The following is a 20,345-nucleotide window of genomic DNA, read 5'->3' on the forward strand; positions in this document are numbered from 1 at the left end:
CTCCATGAAGGCAGACACAAAGTAACTGTTTTATAACTGACATTTCGCCATTCGCCATTATTAATTCTCCTGTTTCTGCCTAAAATGGACCCATTTTTGCCTTTGCCAATCTTTTCCTCTGCAAATACCTAAAGAAGCTTTTGTGTTTCTTGCTAGCTTGCAGTCATATTCTCTTTTCTCTCTCTCTATCAGTTTCTTGACCCTCCTTTTTAATTCTAAATGGCTTCCAATTCTGGGGCTTATCATGTTTGCTGGCAATCTTATAAATCATTTCCTTTGATGTAATGCAGTTTTGAACTTTCCTTGAACTCCATGCTTGACTCACCTTCCCTGTTGGGTTTTTGTATCTTTAGGGGATGTATATTTGCTGCAGACTATATCATACTTCTTTAAATTCAAGTTACTGCCTGTCCACTGTCAATATTTTTTCACAATCCATCATAGCCAACTTGTCCTCATACCTTCACAGCTTCCTTTGTTCAGATTTAAGTGAGAATAAGCTACACTGCTTTCAATCTTAATATGAAATTCTATCTTATTATGGTCATTATTTCCCAAATGCTCCTTTACAGGAAGGTTATTAATTATCATAGAATCCCTACAGTCCAGGATGAGGCCATTCGGCCCATTGAGCCTGCACCAACAACAATCCCACCCAGGCCTTATCCCCATAAATGCAAGTGTTTTACCCACTATTCCTCTTAACACTAAAGGGCTTGGCCAATCAATCTAATGTACAGGTTACATCTTTGGACTGTGGGAGAAAACTGCAGCAATCAGAGGAAACCCATGCAGACATTACATAAGATGAAATTTAAAATAGCTTGATCCTTAGTTGGTTCTTCATTGTATTGCTCCAGAAACCCATCTCATACACCCTCCAGGAATTCAGCCTCTATGACATTGGTGCTCATTAGGTTAGCCGGGTCAAATGTAAATTGAAGTCATCCATTATCACTGTGTTCCCACCTATGCTACATGCAGTTCTATTTTCCTGATGTATACTATGCCCAACATTAGTTTGTGGCCTGTAAACAACTTCCACCAATGTTTACTCTTTCTTAGCTCCAGCCAAATTGACTCTACATCTTGAAGCTTTGATCTAAGATCACCTCTCACAAATGTACTGGATCTCGTCCTTTATTAAGAGAACTCGCCCGCTGCCCCCTTTCCCTTTCTAAGTGGCAAACATACTTAAATGTTCAGTTTCAGTCTCAGTCACCCACATCTCTGTATTGGCAATTGAAGTCTATCCATTTACCTCTATTTGTGCTTTCAAATAACATACCTCGTAACAAATGCTGTATGGACGCAGATACAGTGCCCTAACCAAGCCTTGTTAACATTATTTCACATTCTGATCCTATTTGAACCCAAACAAAGCATGGATGATCGGCTTCCTGCTGAGTGAGTGCTGTTTGATAGCACTGTTAACAACATCTTCGATCAATTTTCTAATAATTGAGTAGAGTGATGGGGCGGGGGGGGGGCAGCAATTGGCTAGATTAGATTTGGCCTGCTTTTTATGAACAGGATATGCAATTTTGCACAATTATAGGTGGATGCTGATGTTGTAACTGTACTGAAACAGAGTACAGGTGAGATCTTGTCAGGGTCCATAGCCTTGCTGTATCCAATACCTTTGGCCTTTGCTTGATATCACGTGGAAAGAATCAACTCAGCTTAAGACTGGCAGCCGTGACACTGGGGATCTCAGGAGGAGGCCGCAATTGGTACTTCCAGCTGACGAAGTTGTAATTCTTTTGGCCTTATCTTTTGCACTGACAGGGAGGTTCTTGAGGACATGGTCAAGCAGGTTTTCTCTCTTGCCGGTTCCCTTATGACCTGCTGCAGGTTGAGTCTGGTGGGTATGTCCTTCATGATTTGGTCACCAGAGGCGATACCAAAGCACTTTTGGATATGGACATCAAAGTCCTCCACCCAGAGTACATTCTACACCAGTGCTATTATCAGTGCTTCTTCCAAGGAGTATTCAACACCTTGTACAGATTCATTATCTGAGGGAAGGGGTTAATGTATCATTCACAAAGGAAGAGTGCAGGAGTCTGACTGCTGGGGAAAGGATATGCCAGCCACAGATTTCTAGGTCTATTTGAATAGCAGTGCTCTTGTAGATTTAGAATTCAGCTCATTTGGGATGACATATTGCAGCTTTATCATATGGCATCCCTCTTGTACTCAATAATTCCAGCTGCTCTGCCTGTAGCTCAAAGTGGCTCAGCTGTCAGAATTTGTATTGTGGTTACAGCCTTATAGCGAGCAATTGAAAGTGATTGTTATGGCATTAGCCAGGATGCCAGGCCCACCTCTATCCAGGGTGTAATGAGCGGATTGGTCCCAAAGGGCTATTTGATTTATTCATTCTCCCCAAAGTATACAAGAAGCAGTTGGACATTCATCAGAATTGTGCGTTGTTACTGATTTTGCCAATTGACTAGATCACATGGAGATTTAATTACTGTCAGCCAATGTAACAGCTTATGTCAGCCATAAGTGCTTCCACTTTCTCGGTAAGGATGTCGTTAACGCCCAGAAACAAAGATCATCTTGATGTTTGCCAAATTGTCATGCATCAACATGACATTCATACGGAACCAGTCATGTTTTCCTGGTTTGTTTCTGTTGTGTAGCCAATTACAATGCCGGCTTTTGATGCCCTATGACTCTATTGAAGCACTCAAATGACAGCTGTGTAACTGAATAATCAAGCTTATAAGTCAGCTCAGGCCATCATAATAATTTAAATATTTAATGTAATGAAGCAGAGATTTAGGTGTTTTTAAAAAATATATATTCATGTTGCGCTGTAAAAACTTTGGATTATGTAAATATGACAGAATCGTAGAATTCCTATAGTGCAGAAAGAGGCCATTGGCCCATCGAGTCTGCACTGACTCTCTGACAGAGCATCTTACCTGGGCCCACCCCCAGCCCCATTCCCTTAACCCCACACATTGATTCTGCTAATCCCCCTAAACAACACATCTTTGGATATTAAGGGGCAATTTAGCAGGCTCAATCCACCTAACCTGCACATCTTTGGAGTGTGGGAGGAAATTGGAGCACCGGAAGAAAACATACGCAGACACCAGGAGAACATGCTAACTCCACTTAGACAGTCACCCTAGGTCGGAATTGAATCCGGGTCCCTGGTGCTGTGAGGCAGCAGTGCTAACCACTGTGCGAGATTGATCCATACTTGAGATATCAGTACGAAGGAGCCAAACTAGCTGACCTGTGAGCGAGATCCTAACATTGGCAACTGAGATTAGAGGCAAAATTATTGAACAATATTTTATTTGAGGGAACAGCCCACACCAATGATATCTGTTTGTTAATTTGGAATTTTTATTTTATACAAACCAACACATTTATTTATGGTGGCACTTCTCTCCCCATTTCCTCCAACTTCACCTTCAACAATAAGTGCATGGGGCTCATGGACTTCTTGTCACTAGGGCTGAGACCACCCGATCAGCTGCTGCTACCACTTCCCTCCCATCTCCAAACCTCCTGGGCAAAACTTCCCCTCAAGTTCCCTCTGAACTCAGATCACTTCCTGGTACCTCTCTCTCATCTCCCCTCGTGTTCTCACCAAACTAATTTTGTCTCTGGGATCCCATCACCTCCTGCTTCCTGGGCTTTATTCTCAATATTCTGCTGACCACACAATGTCCCTCCTGTCACCATGCTAACTGATATGGATAACAGTCCTCTTCTCTTCTGATACTGTACATCTTTCCTGGAGATCATGCCTCTCCTGAAAAGAACCATCAACAACCCCATCCTTACAAATTACTGTATCCTCTCCAAAGTTCTTGAATATGCGATAGACTCCTAGATTTGTCTGCATCTTTCTCAGGACTCCATGTTTGAATCCCTCCAATCAGATTTTTGCCACAGTAACAAAATGGCCCTTACTAAAGTCACAAATGACATTCTGTACGATTGTGACCAGAGTAAATTGTCCCTCCTCACCCTGTTCGATCTGACTGCAACCTTTGACATGGTTCACCAAACCCATCTTCCTCCAAAGCCCCTCCAACGTTATCAAACAAGCTGAGACTACTCTCACTTGGTTCCATTCTTATCCATCTAATTGGTGGCAATGGTTTCTCCTCTGTCCGTATTACTTCTGGTATCCTCCAAGGATCTATCCCAGAGCACTTCCCATATTTCATAAGAACATAAGAACATAAGAAATAGGAGCAGGAGTAGGCCATCTAGCCCTTTGAGCCTGCCCTGCCATTCAACAAGATCATGGCTGATCTGTCGTGGCTCAGTTCCACATTCCCGCCCTCTCCCCATAACCCTTAATCCCCTCTCTTATCAAAAACCCATCAACCCACGTCTTAAAAATATTTAGCAAGGTCGCCTCCACCACTTCAACGGGCAGAGAATTCCAGAGATTCACCACCCTTTGAGTGAAGAAGTTCCTCCTCAACTCCGTTCTAAACCGCCCCCCCTTTATCTTGAGGCTGTGCCCCCTAGTCCTATTATCCTTTCTGAGCGGGAAGAGTCTCTCCACCTCTATCCTATCCATCCCATTCATTATCTTATACGTCTCAATGAGATCTCCCCTCATTCTTCTAAACTCTAACGAGTACAAGCCTAGTTTATTCAGCCTCTCCTCATAGCTCAACCCCCTCAACTCCGGCATCAGCCTAGTAAACCTCCTATGCACTCCCTCCAAGGCCAAAATATCCTTGCGTAAGTACGGCGCCCAAAACTGCACACAGTACTCCAGCTGCGGCCTCACCAATGCCCTATACAGCTGCAGCAAGACCTCCCTACTTTTATATTCAATCCCCCTCGCTATGAAGGCCAGCATCCCATTCGCCTTCCTGATCACCTGCTGCACCTGCAAGCTGGGTTTTTGCGACTCATGCACAAGGACCCCAAGGTCCCTCTGCACCGTTGCCTGCTGCAGTTTTTCGCCACGTAAGTAATAGTCCTTCCTACCATTATTCCTACCAAAGTGGACCACCTCGCACTTGCCAACATTAAATTCCATTTGCCATTTCCTGGCCCATTCGCCCAACCTATCTAGATCCTTCTGTAGACTCTCCACACCCTCTGCACAATTTGCCTTTCCTCCAATCTTGGTGTCATCAGCAAATTTCGACACCCTACACTCGGTTCCCTCCTCCAGATCATCTATATAAATGGTAAATAGCTGAGGCCCCAGCACCAACCCCTGAGGCACTCCACTAGTCACCATCCGCCAATCCGAATAGCACCCATTGACCCCCACTCTCTGCCTCCTATTTGACAACCAATCCTCTATCCACGCTAACACCCTACCCCCAACTCCCTGTCCCCTAACCTTCTGCAATAACCTCCTCATCTACATGTTTCCTCTGGTGACGTCATCTGAAAAAACAGTGCGAGTTTTTGTCCAACTCTACCTCACCAGCACCTCTCTCACTTTTGCCAAATTATCAAATTACTTGTCCAACATCCAGTACTGGATAAGCAGAAATTTACTTTAATTGAATATTGGAAAAAAGCAAAGTCTTAAATCTCCTCCACAAGCTCCAATCCCTAACTAGTGACTTTGACCCTCTCCCTGCCAACTGTAAAAGATTAAGTCAGACTTTTCACAACCTTGGTGCCACATTTGAGCCAGAAATGAAATTTCAACCACATATCCATGCCATCACTAAGATGCCTATTTTTGTCCTCATAATGATGTCCTTGCATAAGTTCATTTGCTGCTGAAACCCTCATCCTATCCCTTTTTATCCTTAGGATATTTGAAAGCTCTCCTGCATCCCAGGTTTAAGCCTCTGTGAAGTTGAGGTCACCCAAAATGCTACTGCCCATGTCTTAGTTCAGACACATGCCCTCCAACTATTACGCAGGGTCACTGACACTACACTCAGTCAGTACCTTAATTTGCAGCCTTGTTCTATCTAATGTGATGTCCTCACCCACATAACCTTCCAACGCAGATATGTGTTCATCTAATTCTGGTCTCCTGAGCATCCCCAATTTTAATCACATGGTCATTGGTTATCGTGCCTTCAGCTGCCTAGGTCCTCAGCTCTCCCTAAATCTCTCCCCCTCTACCTCCCTTTCCTCCTTTTAGCTACTGCTTAAACCCAACCTTTTTGATCGAGCTTTTGGCTAACTGCCTTCTGTGGCTCAAAGTCAAACTTTGCTTTACAACGCTCACGTGCAACCCCTTGGGACATTTCATTTTGTAAAGGTGCGATGTAAACATGTTATTATTATATATGATCATACCACGACCACTGGGTAGTCAGAGTGAAGAAGTATACAAACAGTTCTTTTCATGCTATGTATTAGCCACTAAAGTAAGTAACAAAGAATAAATCAGAGGAGGCGGCAAAAAAATCCTTGACCTCAGTTCAAGCGACTATTTCATTTCATGGTAAAAGAGGCTCTTGAAGGACACAGACGCACAAACCTGATAAATCAATTGCAATTTTACAATTATGTCCCTTTTTGTATATGGTGGGATGTTTTACTCCTGCAGACTCACATAATGCCGACAGGGTCCCTTGTGATTCCAATTGTGTGATAGCAGAATTGACGCCTGAAGGGCTTGCATTCTTGGTTGAGTTGTGGTATGTAGGCAGCGTTTCTCAGAGTGAAAAGGAAAGCCTGGATTTGAACTCCTGTTGGGTTCATTTTCATTAGGTGACATTGGGAGCCTGCTGAACAATTAGAGGCAGCCATGTCCCAGCAAAACTAGCCAGTGTCAGCATGACAAGTTCAGTAAGATGGAGAGTACACCCTGCCACATGGGATTGGACCAGAGAGAAAATTCCTGGCTTAATATCTTGCAGTTTGGGAACTTACAGTAAACAAACCTTATTTTAATCTAAGAATCCACTTCAGACTTAAAATAAAAAATAAAATTTCCATCTTCTTCATTTTTTGTGCTATTAGCTGATACATTAGGCAACAGATTTGTTTCATTGCTGATTGTATGCAATATGGAATCAAAATAGACAGAAAAAACATAGTCATTAAGCCTTTTCCATAACCTCAGGATATCCCAAAGCATTTCATTGGCAAAGTAGGACTTTGACCTATTGTACTTACTGCTGTAATGTTGCCTGGTCTATACACACACACACACAGACCCCACTTGGAGTACTGTGTGCAGTTCTGGTCACCTTACTACAGGAAGGATGTGGAAGCTATTGAGAGGGTGCAGAGGAGATTTACAAGGATGTTGCCTGGATGGGAGGCATGCCTTATGAAGATAGGTTGAGGGAGCTAGGTGTCTTCTCCCTGGAATGACGAAGGTTGAGAGGCGACCTGATAGAGGTTTATAAAATGTTGAGAGGTAAAGATAGGGTGGATTCTTGGAGGCTATTTCCGAGGGCTGAAATGGTCGCTACAAGAGGACACAGATTTAAGGTGCAGGGAAGCAAGTACAGAGGAGATGTTAGGGGTAAGTTTTTCACTCAGAGGGTGATGAGTGAATGGAATCGGCTGCTGTCGGTGGTGGTAGAGGCGAACTCGCTGGGGTCTTTTAAAAGACTTCTGGATGAGTACATGGGATTTAATGGGATTGGTAATTACAGATAGTTCTATGGCCTGGTAGGTATGGATATGATCGGTGCAACTTGTGGGCCGAAGGGCCTGTTTGTGCTGTGGTGTTCTATGTTCTATATACATAAAGATATAAATGGGCAGATAATCTGTGTTAGTGATGCTGTTGAGGGATAATGTCACTGGGAGAACTCCCCTGCTCATCTTCGAACGGGGTCATATCTATTTCCTGTCTCACCTGAAAGGCAGCACATTGGATAGTGCAGCATGGAATGCCAGCCTAAGCTTTGCGCTCAGGTCTCTGCAACAGGACACGAGCCGCAACCTTGTTGCACAGGCAAGATTGATGACACTGAATCACAGCTGACACCGAACACGATAATGTTTAAGCTGCTGTGAGGCTGCTTTATTGATAACTCAGTGACATTGGATAATACGATACAAAGCATTGTGAGACCCTATGAGATAGTTCACTTGATTGAAATCGCTTGATTTCCAAACCAGATAGTACAGGTTCCCTTTCAGATTTGACGGTGCATTTGAAATTGCTTCTTATAAGTTACACGGGGGCTTATTGTGCAGTTCAATCTACCAACTACTCCCTTTGTATATTTCTGAATTTGCCATGGAAGTAAAATTGTGGGTAGCTTTAAAGCATGTAAAAGTAAATACATTGTATAAATGCAACTTATTGTTGATTAGAAGTTAAAGTAGAAAGACAGAACATTTTTTACACCTTCCTCAGAATTATCTTACCTATCAGGTCACTGCCCTCTATCGATCCAATGGAGTAGTTGGCTGGGCTAATGGGAGGTGTGGTGTTAACACTGGCATAGCCTGCAGATGAACTGACCTCTGACTGATCATACACGTGACTTGGCCTGTATACCTCCTGTGACGAGATCAGTGAAGTTCTTTGCTTGGGCTGAAACAAAAGAAAGATACAAGTGTCACACAAGGTCTTCAAATACTTCATTGCACTCTCTTTTTTTCTTATTAATCTGTGGAGAAATTAAATTGAGAGGGAGAGCCTCCCAACAATACTTTGCAGAATTATTACTCATTGTATGTTTTTGGAGGGATTTACCCTCCTGTGAGAGCCCATAGCTTTTATTATTTAACACAGATCCCCAGAAGTCTGGAGATGGAAGGGATTCATCTGAATTCTAGCTTTGATTGCCTTCCAGAAACACAACAGTAGCCTAGTGTAGGGTAAACATTTAGCCTCCTCTCTCACCCTTGAAGAGATGCCTGGGTTTTGCACAATGTCTGGCTACACTAATGCAGTGAGTTTTTTTTTATTCATTTGTGGGACATGGGCATCGCTGACTGGCCAGCATTTATTCTCCATCCTTAGTTGCCCTTGGAGGGCAGTTGAGAGTTAACCACACTGCTGTGGCTCAGAGTCGCATTTAGGCCAGACCAGGTAAGGACGACAGTTTTCCTTCCCTAAAGGACATGAGTGAACCAGATGGGTTTCTCTGACAATCGATAATGGTTTCACGGTCATAAGTAGATTCTTATTAACAGATATATTTTATTGAATTCACATTCCACCAGCTGCCACGGCAGGATTTGAATCTGGATCCCAGAACTTTAGCTGAGTTTCTGGACCAATAGACTAGTGACAATATCACTATTCCATCGCCTCCTCCAGATCAGGAACTAAATGAGTATGACATAATACACTGATGTCTCAAATACCTGTTGTTCCCCAAGTGTCAGCTCTCGTAACATCTTGTACCATTACCATATGTTGCACTTTCACCTTAGCTAATTCAAATTTGTGCAATATTTTATAAAGCACTTTGTGTTATTATAACCTGGGCTCAATTACATGGCGACTGCTCTCCAGAAACTTCAACTTTGAAGTTCTCTCACCATTTCTCCCACATGGATGATGACAGAATTCCCAAGCAGATCTATGGAAAATATCTCAGGGCGATGACATTATCAGTGCAGACAATACAAGGACAGCCCAAAAATCAAGCCTTACAAATTTCAGCATTACAGGTCCTTCCTCTTGGGCTTACACTGCAGCTGACTGGCCCATGTCACAGCAAGGACAGAAATGTGGTTCATTCAGTGTGCTCTGAGGATGCCAAATTTGGAACACACAGAATGCCCAGAGGAAGGCCAGAGGTGGCACAGCTGCAGATGTTTCACCGCTACTCCTCCGACTTCGTACACTAACAGCGTACGATGCAAACTGTTCGTTCAATCATGAGGACCCACAGAGGATGGTGAAGTCACTTACAGCTTGGACACACTCGAATAATGAGGAGATGACTACCCACCATTACGGCAGCTGCTACTTTAGTGATATTACTCAGCTGGGTTGGACATGATTCCCCTTGTTGCAGAGCTGCCTGGACATTCAGCAAATGAAACAATTCATTCAATCTGGGCTCATTAAATTTTTATGCCAGTGATTCACCCACAATTTCTCTGTTTGAAAAAAAAGCTTAATCGTTGCAGATGCATAAAGGTTGCTGTAATCTTGAAAAGTGGTGGTAGCAACAGAACTAACTGACACACTCACAATGAATGTCTGAATCGCAGTGTTTGCAATTAACCATCAATGCAAATAACAAAGAATAAATCAGAGGGGGACGCAAAAAAATCCTTGAACTCAGTTCAAGCAGTTCTGAAGCACAATTCCCTTTAGCTGGACTATTATACAACATTTAACAATCCACAAAAGACTTGAAGCCTCAGAGATGTGTTTGCAAAATTGGTTCATTCAACAGGAAGCGTTGAAGAAAATAATTAACGCTATACATTCTCTCTCGCTTTTCATTATGGCTGGGCAGAACATCCAAAAGAATTGTAAGACATGTACACATCGTAATTATAGCCCTTGCTGTAAACCGCCTGTAATTTCCAACAGAGATTACAAAACAATGGATAACTTTTATGGTGTGAACATATGGTCATTAAAATTAACTAGCTGGACTAGCGCCAAGCCATAGTGAGTGTGATCTGTCACTAACTGATAGTCCTCCATAAGCCATCACCTGTTGCTAAGCAAACAATGTTGTTAAGGATGCCTCTTTAAATTGGACAGATGAGAAACAAGTGGAGGTAAACGACAGCCAGGGTTGATTTTGTGGAGAGCTGGTTTATAAGCTGCATTAGTGCTTTACAAATGAATATATTGCAGAATCATAGAACCCTACAGTGCAGATGGAGGCCATTCGGCCCATCAAGCCTGCACTAACAACAATCGTACCCAGGACCTATCCTCATAACCCCACATATTTACCCTGCTAATCACCCTGACATTAAGGAGTAATTTAGCATGGCCAGTCCACCTATCATCTTTGGACTGTGGGAGGAAACTGGAACATCTGGAGAAAACACATGCAGATACAGCAAACTCCACACAGTCATCCAAGGGTGGAATTGAGTTCGGGTCCCTGGTGCTGTGAGGCTGCAGTGCTAACCACTGTGTCACCCTGGTGACAACAATGTGATCAGATCATTTTGTGTTAGCTATCCCAATTTCTTTGCACCTTAGTTTATTTACATAATATAAAAATACGGTCACATGTTTCAGTTAACATTTTCTCATTTTGTTTCCAGTTATTTTCAATGGGAGTTTCTTCGATTTGCCTATTCCAAAACCACAGTTTGTGACATCCCACGGTAGGGGGGATTGCACTGTCAGAATAAGGAGTCCATTCAATGCAACATCTAGAAACTTCTAGAAAGTTTTATAGAACATGATCCTTGAATTGAGAAGTTACGTGTTAAAAGATCACGTAAATGAACCAACGAAATGCTTTCCAAGATTAAGAATTGATTTTCGCTATATTCTTTTTAAAATGTGATGTGACTGATACTTGGAAACAAAAATAAGAACCCAGGCTGGTGGAGGTACCAATCAGGGAGTTTAAAACATATTCATTATATCTTCCTGGAAATTTGATCTTCAATTGACATAGACAAGATCATCTATCCATTTCCAGCCCTATAAAACTGCTATTCAAATCCTGAAAATCCAGAATCACTACAGGGCAGGAGGTCATTTGGCCCACTGAGTCCATGCTAACTCTCTAGCAGAGCACCTTACCCAGGTCCACCCCACCCCCATAACCCCACATATTTATCCCACTAATTCCTCTAACCTACAAGTCTTGTGAGACTAAGGGGCAATTTAGCATGGCTAATCCACTTAACCTGCTCATCTTTGGACTGTGGGAGGAAACCAGAGCACCCACACTTCTAATCGATGGGAGTTCATAGTAATGCTGCTCCATGTCCATGGGGCAGTGCAGCCCCCGTACCATTCTGTACTTGGAAGTATTTGAACTTCTAGTGATTATCAATGTTCCTTGATTACATTCACACACTGTCAGAGTGAAGGGAATGGTAAGAAAGTGGAAAGATGGAGACAAGTAAATAGAAACACATAGGCCAGAATTTTACATTGCTTGGGCAGGCGTGGATGAGAGAAGCGTGTCTGCTGACAATCAAGCAGGCAATTTAGCCCATAAAGGGACCAATTTAACACAATTCTATGTGGCCTGTCTGCTTTTACGGTTGGCCGATCGTCCAGACAGCCTTTAGCTTTCAGCTGCAACCTCAATCTAGCAAGGGGGGGGGAATGAAATGTCAAGGCTGAAATAAATTTTGGAAAGGTGTCTGGGGACTGAAGTTTGTGTTTGAATGTGGTGCCTGGACACACTTTGCACAGGCTTTCCATCACAATTTATTTGTTTTGTTTCTGAGACAGCTCCACAGTGGCAGTCCTCCTGAGGCAGCACATCAGAAGTGGCAGCCATCACCCTCCCTTTTCATGGTGCCTGCCCTCCCCAACATTCCTGAGCCTCTTCCAGCACGTGTTTCATGCTGGAAGCCTATTAACTGGCCAGCCAGTGTGAAATCGTGTCCCAGGCCGGCCATGGTCAGAACCACCTTACACGTCCACTTCTGGGCAGGTCAAGTGTGTTTACCTGATGGGCAAAAAAAAATCAAGCCGAAAGAAAAGGGGATGGCCAGTGGTAATGAGGCAAAGAAGCTCCAGCACCATATACCTAGAACCGTTTTCAGCACATGCCAAATATTCATTGTTTTTACATTCAGTCTGTGTATAAAGTGTGATCTGTAGATAAATGGAAAAGAGCATTGGACCAGCAACAGGATAGAAAAAAGAGCAATAATGAGGGGAAGTGATGATGATGTGATCACTGTGACAGGATAGTACTTCTTTCAAGCTGCAAAGAATAAACTCAGGGAAAAGATTAATGGGCTGGATGGAATTCTCCCCTGCCTGTGGGTTCGGAGGCGCCGAGGGGCTTGCCGAGATTACAGAGCTACCGAGTACTCAATTGGCCAGCCTCTCTCTCAGGTGGACCTGCCTCCTGAGAAAGGGGCAGACGTTTTGCCTTAAGGCAATTCATTGCAGCTCCTGATGTCAAATTGTTGTGGGTAGGTATCCAAAAACCTATGTAGATTCCTCAGCCAGGGGAAATGTTCCCTCAGCATCCAGCCTGTCAAGTCCTCATGGAATTTAGATACTTCAATATCAATTATATCATATCTCATCCATCTGGCATAACAGATTTGTCAAACAAGGTTTCTCTTTCATAAAGCTAAGTTGACTCTGTTTAACGCGATGATGTTGTCCTGCTCCTGCTAATAATAGATTCTAACATTTTCCCAACTACTTATACAAATCTAACTAGACTACAGCTTCATGTTTTCTTGCTTCTTCCTTTCCTAAATAGCAGAGTTATATTTGCTTCCAAATCTTCAGAACTGTTCTAAAATTTGTGGAATTCTGGAAGACCGAACAAAAATCCATCCAGTATCTCTGCATCTCCTTCTTTTGAAGCCTTACGATGCAGGTAAACACTACCAAGTACTCTTGCTGGCTGACAAGGTATCGGTTAAATGAAATAAAAGCATATTGGAGGGGCATGTGTATGTTTCCTTTTTTCTTGCCCAAATATCCTCTTTGATCTCTCTGCTAACTTTGACACCCCTAACCACTCCTGCCTCCTTTACAGTCCTTCCTCATAGTTTAATCCTTCCCTCCACTCAATGCAATTGTTAGCTTGCTGCCAATCACTTCTTTTTTCGCTCAGGTTTACCTCAGTGACACATCCTGGAACCCCTCCTCTTCAGCCTTTAAGTTTAAGTTTATTTATCAGTGTCACAAGTAAGCTTGTATTAACACTTCGCTGAAGTTACTGTGAAAATCCCCCAGTTGCCACACTCCAGCACCTGTTCAGGTACACAGAGAGAATTTAGCATGGCCAATGCATTTACACAGCACATCTTTCGAACTGTGTGAGGAAACTGAAGCACCAGGAAGAAACCCACGCAGACACAGGGAGAACATGTAGACTCTGCACAGTCACTGACCCAAGCCGGGAATCGAACCCAGCTCCCTGGCACTGTGAGGCAGCAGTGTTAACCAGTGTGCCGTGATACTAATCAAAAGGTACACCTCTTATGCCTCTAATCGCAATTCAACTAAGCATCATGACTGCCAGAGATCTTGGTCATCTGTCCAATTTCCAGCTTTGTTTTGTGCTTCCTGTTCACGAGATTTCTAAACCTTCCTCTTCAAGCCCTGCAATGTTGCCTGCCTCTGACCCTACCTCTTTCTTCCTGCTGCAAAACCCATTTTCTTTATCATCTTAAGGCCTGATGCCCATAATGCTCAGCTATTTTATATCACCCCATACCAACACATCCTCCATCCAGTCTCATGTAACTGCCTACGCTACCCCATAATCCACATACATTTCAAGGTCCACTGGCAACCCATGTCTCAGAGTGCTGAGTTCAAAATTATTTTCCTTCTTTTCAAATATTTTGATGCCTTTGCCCCCAATCTATCAGAGTGACTTTCTCCTCTCTTAGGCCTCTACACAGACCCGCTCTGTTCTTCTGATACTACATCATTACTTAATTCTACTACACCACTGGTGGAAATTCATTCACCCACTAAGGTTCCTGTCTCTATCCAGCTCTCCACCCAATCCCTCCCCCAAATCTCACTCCCTCCTTCTCTGTTTTAAAATAACTCGATAACTCTCCTCAATAATACTTGCACATCCCAAGTCTTCCATTCCCTTTTCTTTTCTTATTTTCAGTGTCCATAAGAACATTAGGTGTAGGAGCAGAAGTCGGCCAATCGGCCCAATGAGTCTGCTCTGCTATTCAATGAGAGATCACGGCTGATTTGATATAATCTTGAACATTACTTCCCACCTTATCCCCATAACCCTTGATTCCCTTACTGATTAGAAGGTTGCATGCCTTTCATTCTTATTGTACATCAGACATCTTTCTATGTATGAGAAATGGTATTGAATTGTAAGCCACTGTCACACGCAACAGTTACTGAGCACTTGCAAAGGGGTTACTCAACAGCAGCCATCTAAATCCCCAAGTCAAAGCAAGGCAATAAAATGACGACTCCAAAAGATCTGAATTTAAACAATACTGAAGAGAATCATGCCCAAAACAGCACCCATGTGTGCACAGGTATAATGGCGCCATGTAACATCTGCGGAGTTTACAATATATTGCCTCCTAGATCATAAAGCTCTGTGAAATAACAGCACAGATTAAATTATTCAAATTACATTGACAATATAGCCAACTAGATATTTCTCTTAACAAAAAGGCTGCACACAAAGTAAATTCCACACAAAAGTTTCTTCCTTTTAAGAATACTGATAGTCAAATTTAGTGCATTATTTGTGTGACAGTTTGCAGACTTCATACATTCAACTCTTTCAGTACTAAATGTATTGGACCATGAAAGCTTGTCATCAGAAGCTGACAGTTCTGGAAAGTGAAGTGTTACCACATGGTTCCTAACTATTATCCTTGTATTGAAGCCTTTGCTCAAGAATACCTGGGGGCAGTGCAGAACTTCATCTACTATTATTTCAGCTAAATTTCAATGTCAACATCAGGTGCTTCACTGACGGCAGAGTTCTGTTTATCATTCCTTATCTTTTATTGCCACTCTCTACATTACCATATTAATCCTAATTAGTGCTACTGGTTTTGTTCTGCGGGCTTAGATTAATTTTGATTTAAGACCATTAAAACTGTTGGAAAGGCAACTGGTCAGATAAGATTCAAACGCAGGGAATTTTATTGAGGTGACCACATTGCAATCAAGCAGAAGGGCTCCAATAACACTGGAGAAAATACTTTTTTATATATACACATTAAAAGGATTGCGATTTTTGGGAGAGAGGAAGACAGGGAGCATTAACCTAATTCTCCTCTGGTTTCTAGCTTCTCTACGTTGTTGCATATAAATGGGTAAAAAAGCTGTTTCCCAGCACATTGCGAGTTGTCCTTGGAGGACTGTTCTGTGCCACTTACGAGGCAATACTTGAGGGTGGTTTACTGATTACTCCCCTTTTAAGTCCTTGTCCTCCCAATTGAGGCACAAATGGTTTTCACTTCTCAGAACAGCACAACCGAAGTCAGAAACTAAGGTTTGGGGATTCAACTTATTGTTTGAGGACTCCATTGCTCCAAGTACATTTGACATATAAGAACATAGGAACATAAGAACTAGGAGCAGGAGTAGGCCGTCTGGCCTCTCAAGCCTGCTCTCCCATTCAATAAGATCAAGGCTGATCTTTTCATGGACTCAGTTCCACTTACCCGCCCATTCGCCATAATCCTCAATTCCTTTACTGTTTAAAAATTTATCTATCCTTGCCTTAAAAACATTCAACTGCTTCACTGGGCAGGGAATTCCACAGATTCACAACCCTTTGGGTGAAGAAGTTCCTCCTCAACTCTGTCCTGAGTCTGCTCTTCATTATTTTGAGTCCATGCCCCCTAGTTCTAGTTTCACCTGCCAGTGGAAACAACCTCCTTGCTTATCCCTTATCTATTCCTTTCGTAATCTTATATATTTCTATAAGATCTCTGCTCATTCTTCTGAATTCCAATGAGTGTAGTCCCACTCTACTCGGATTCTCCTCACAGGCTAACCCTCTCAACTGCGGAATCAATCTAGCGAATCTCCTCTGCACCACCTCCAGTGCCAGTATATCCTTTCTCAACTGAGAAAATTTTGCTAGCCAATTTCTGTTGTCATTCTGGTACTTGCAACATTAATGCTGTATTGGTAGATGCTGTTTGAGTCCTCCCATACAACAGAGGGCGCATACATCATTTATCAATATGGCAGAAATGTTGCAAATACCTACAGTGCCAAGAGAAATTATCTAAGCAAAATATACTGCATGTGCCAAATATCAGGCAATGTTGAATCCCACAAATGGGTAGGAGCATTATCAAGAAATTGAACATTTTGAATCAGACAGGAACATTACAGCTTTCTGTCACTGAAGCATTGGTCACTTTTTAACATTGCTGGGGGTGGGGGTTGACTGTTTTGTAGCCTGTATAACAGAAAAAAGACCAACAAGGTATTGCAATGGAAATATTCAAGCATACATCATCAAGACATATGAAAGAACAGCGTTACAAGGGTCTATTCCCCCGGCAGGGATACTGGAATAATCAGAAGAAAGTGATCGGGACAGAGTGCCAAAAAAAAAGCATTGCATAATTCACAAATGCATATAGTAGCAATGGTGTGCAGATACCGGCATTGGACTGGGATGGGCACAGCGAGAGGTCTCGCAATGCCAGGTTAAAGTCCAACAGGCTTATTTGGAATAATGAGCTTTTGGAGCGCTGCTCCTTTCTCAGGTGAGTGTATTGTAGCAAGACATTCCATATATTATAGATATTCCACTTCAGTTGCTACTAAACATAATTTACTAGACACAAATTCTCAGGGGAAAAAAAGACAATGGGAATTTAAGTTGAATGAATTTTATTTAAAAAAAAAGCCTTGAGAATTATCTAAGCTTAGACATGGTACAAAATGACCCAACTACTGCACAGCCAAATGAGCCCTGTACTCTACTGTTTTCAGATAATGCTGGTGCCTTATATCTGATCCTGTCATCTTACAAATGTTCTACACTGTAACAAACCTGCTATTCTTTTTCCAAGTGGCTGCAGGGAAGCTCATTTTTAATGTGTTAAAGGTAATCTGTCTCAGTGGCAAAACTAGAAACAGTAAGCCTGAAAAGTAAAATTGTCCATGGCATCTTCTGCTCAATTTTGGTAGATTGTTGCACACAGTGACAAGCATCAGTGAATGCTGTGCTTGAAGCATTCATAACAAACGAGGAATTTTCACAAGCACCAGAATCTTATTTTCCTCCATTATAGCAATAATGTTCACTGTATAGCCCCTTCCCAAACACAATTTGGGATGGGCAATAAATGCAGGGATGGAGGAGGAGGAGGGGGGAAGGAGGAGGGAGGAAGAAGAGGGTTGAGGGAGGAGGGCGGAGGAGCAGGAGGGGGGGTGGGGGGGAGGGGCTAGGAGGGGGGCAGGCCGGGGGGTGGGGGGGGGAGGAGGAGGAGGAGGGGGAGAGGAGGAGGAGGAGGGGGAGGGGAGGAGGAGGAGAGAGGGGAGGGGAGGAGGAGGGAGAGGAAGGGCAGTGCCACTGAATGTCAAGGGACAATGGTTAGATTCTATCTATCTTGTTGATAATGTTTACTGTCTGCCACTTGTGTGGCACAAACCTGCCAACTGTCAGCCCAAGCCTGAATATTGTCCAGGTCTTTCTGTATTTGGACATGGACTGTTTCAGTATCTGATTTATGAATAGTTTATGAAGATTTATGAATAGATTTATGAACATTGTACAAACAGCAGTGAACTCATAAGGTCTCCTGACCTTACGATGAAAGGAAGGTCATTGATGAAACAAGCTGAAGCTGGTTGGGCCTAGGGCACTACCCTGAGGAACTCCTGCAGTAACATCCTGGATCTGAGATCACTGACCTCCAACAACCACAGCCCTCTTCCCTTCTGCCAAGTATGACTCCAACCAGCAGAGAGTTTTCCTCCTGATTTCCACTGACTCCCATTTTGCTTGAGCTAATTGATCAAATGCTGCCTTGAAGGCCAGTCACTGAGGGAAAAAAGCAGTGGGGGAAGAAGGCAAAAAAGCCTAGTCGGAAGGATGAATCTGGCTGGGTAGAGTCAGGGCCATTGCTTGAAAAATGGGCCGAGTCATTTAAAATCTAATGCTTCATTGGATGGGAAACCAAAACAGGTTAGCAAGTATAGGAACAATGAGCAAGCTAGACTTGAAGTGGAACCGGTTACATTTAGCAGAAATGCTGAAGATTGTGGAGGGTGCAGGGTGGGAGACCAGCACGAAAGAGCATTGACATAGCTGTTTCCACAGATCATAGAATAGAATCCCCACATTGCAGAAGGTTCATTGCACTGACAACAATCCCACCCAGGCTCTATCACCACAACCCCACATATTTACCTGCTAATCCTCCTGACAATAAGGGGCAATTTAGCACGTCCAGTTAACCTACACTGGACATCTTTGGCCTGTCGGAGGAAACCGGAGCGCCCGGAGGAAACCCACGCAGACACAGGGAGAATGTGCAAACTCCACACAGATAGTGACCCGAGGTCAGAATGGAACCCGGGTCCCTGGCACCGTGAGGTAGTAGTGCTAACCACTGTGCCGCAAAAGGCATGGATGAGAATTTTGCCAGAAGAATGAAATAAGGCAAAGCTGCAAGTATAGGAATGAACGGTCTTGTTAGTGAAGATATGAGGGGACAATTTTCATTCTCATTGTCTCGACACTAATCTAGTGAAGATCACACGTCCATTGTCAAAGCTGTCACATGTGATTGAGCTGGACCCATGTGACAGGAACTGACAGTGTCAAGACAACGTAATGGCATCTTATAATAGTCTCTCTGTCTCTACATATCACAAACACCTACGTGGCTACATTGGAGACAAGTGACACCCATCTTGCCCCACCTGCAAGTAAAACGTTAAGCCCCATTTCAGAAATTTGTGATTTTAGTAATGGTTAATCCAGGAGAGGATTCAGCTGAATACAAACCTCCCACATACACTAGCATCATCCAGGCAGGCAGTCACTATCTTATTCACACAGTCACTTGTTTATTCAGTAACCCACAGTCTCTCATCCATCCCACGCAAACACCCACAGTTAATCAGCCACACAATCACTAACCTATAGCCATCCAACCTTTAGCTAATACACAACCACCTATAATTCTACCCTGTTATGCAAACTGGTAAAAAAAAAATCTCTATTTGTTGATTCACAGTTGCCTTTCTCATCTATGAAACGCAGGGTGAACGTAGAATCACCTGAGAAATAACTTGTTTATACATGAGAAAAATTAAAATTGATTTAATTAAAAATATTTTTTCTAAGTGATTAGGGAGAGTGACTGTGATGCCACAGAATGGTGAGATTAGGGTTCACTCCCCAATTCTACAGTGTTGACTCTCTTGGCCACTCCACAAGAGGGAAAGCTTTCCAGTGGAAGAGGAAAGGCAAGGGGAAAAAAAATTGTAGGATAATACTCTGGGGACCCAGGTTCAAATTCCACCGCAGTAAATGGTGAAACTTGAGTTCAATAAAAATCATGAATTAAAAGTCTAATGATGATCATGAAACCATTGTCGATTTTGTAAAAACCGACCAGACTCACCAATAGCTTTAAGGGAAGGAAACTACTGTCCTTACATGGTCTGGCCTACGTGACTCCAGATCCACAGCAATGTGGTTGACTCTTGAATGCCTTCTTTAAAATTGGCCTAGCAAGCCATTTAGTTCAAGGGAAATTAAAATGGCAATAAATACTGGCCTGACCAATGATGCCCACGTCCCATGAAAAAATGAAATGATTCTTTGGTAACT

The 20,345-nt window shown here is 42.9% G+C and overlaps 1 protein-coding gene across 13 annotated transcripts in view; it reads right to left on the bottom strand.

Moving 5' to 3' along the window:
• The window catches only part of anks1b (ankyrin repeat and sterile alpha motif domain containing 1B), an 833,073-nt gene that overhangs the window by 146,561 nt on the left and 666,167 nt on the right, over positions 1–20,345 (bottom strand). For all 13 annotated transcript variants that reach the window (XM_080207323.1, XM_080207312.1, XM_080207322.1 and 10 more), the window contains one exon: positions 8,308–8,476. In XM_080207323.1, the coding sequence (XP_080063449.1) occupies positions 8,308–8,476 (169 nt within the window). The remainder of the gene's footprint in view (positions 1–8,307; positions 8,477–20,345) is intronic.

Source organism: Carcharhinus amblyrhynchos, chromosome 19 (genome assembly GCF_965287045.1).
Source record: "Carcharhinus amblyrhynchos chromosome 19, sCarAmb.v2.hapA, whole genome shotgun sequence".
Classification (NCBI taxonomy): domain Eukaryota; kingdom Metazoa; phylum Chordata; class Chondrichthyes; order Carcharhiniformes; family Carcharhinidae; genus Carcharhinus; species Carcharhinus amblyrhynchos.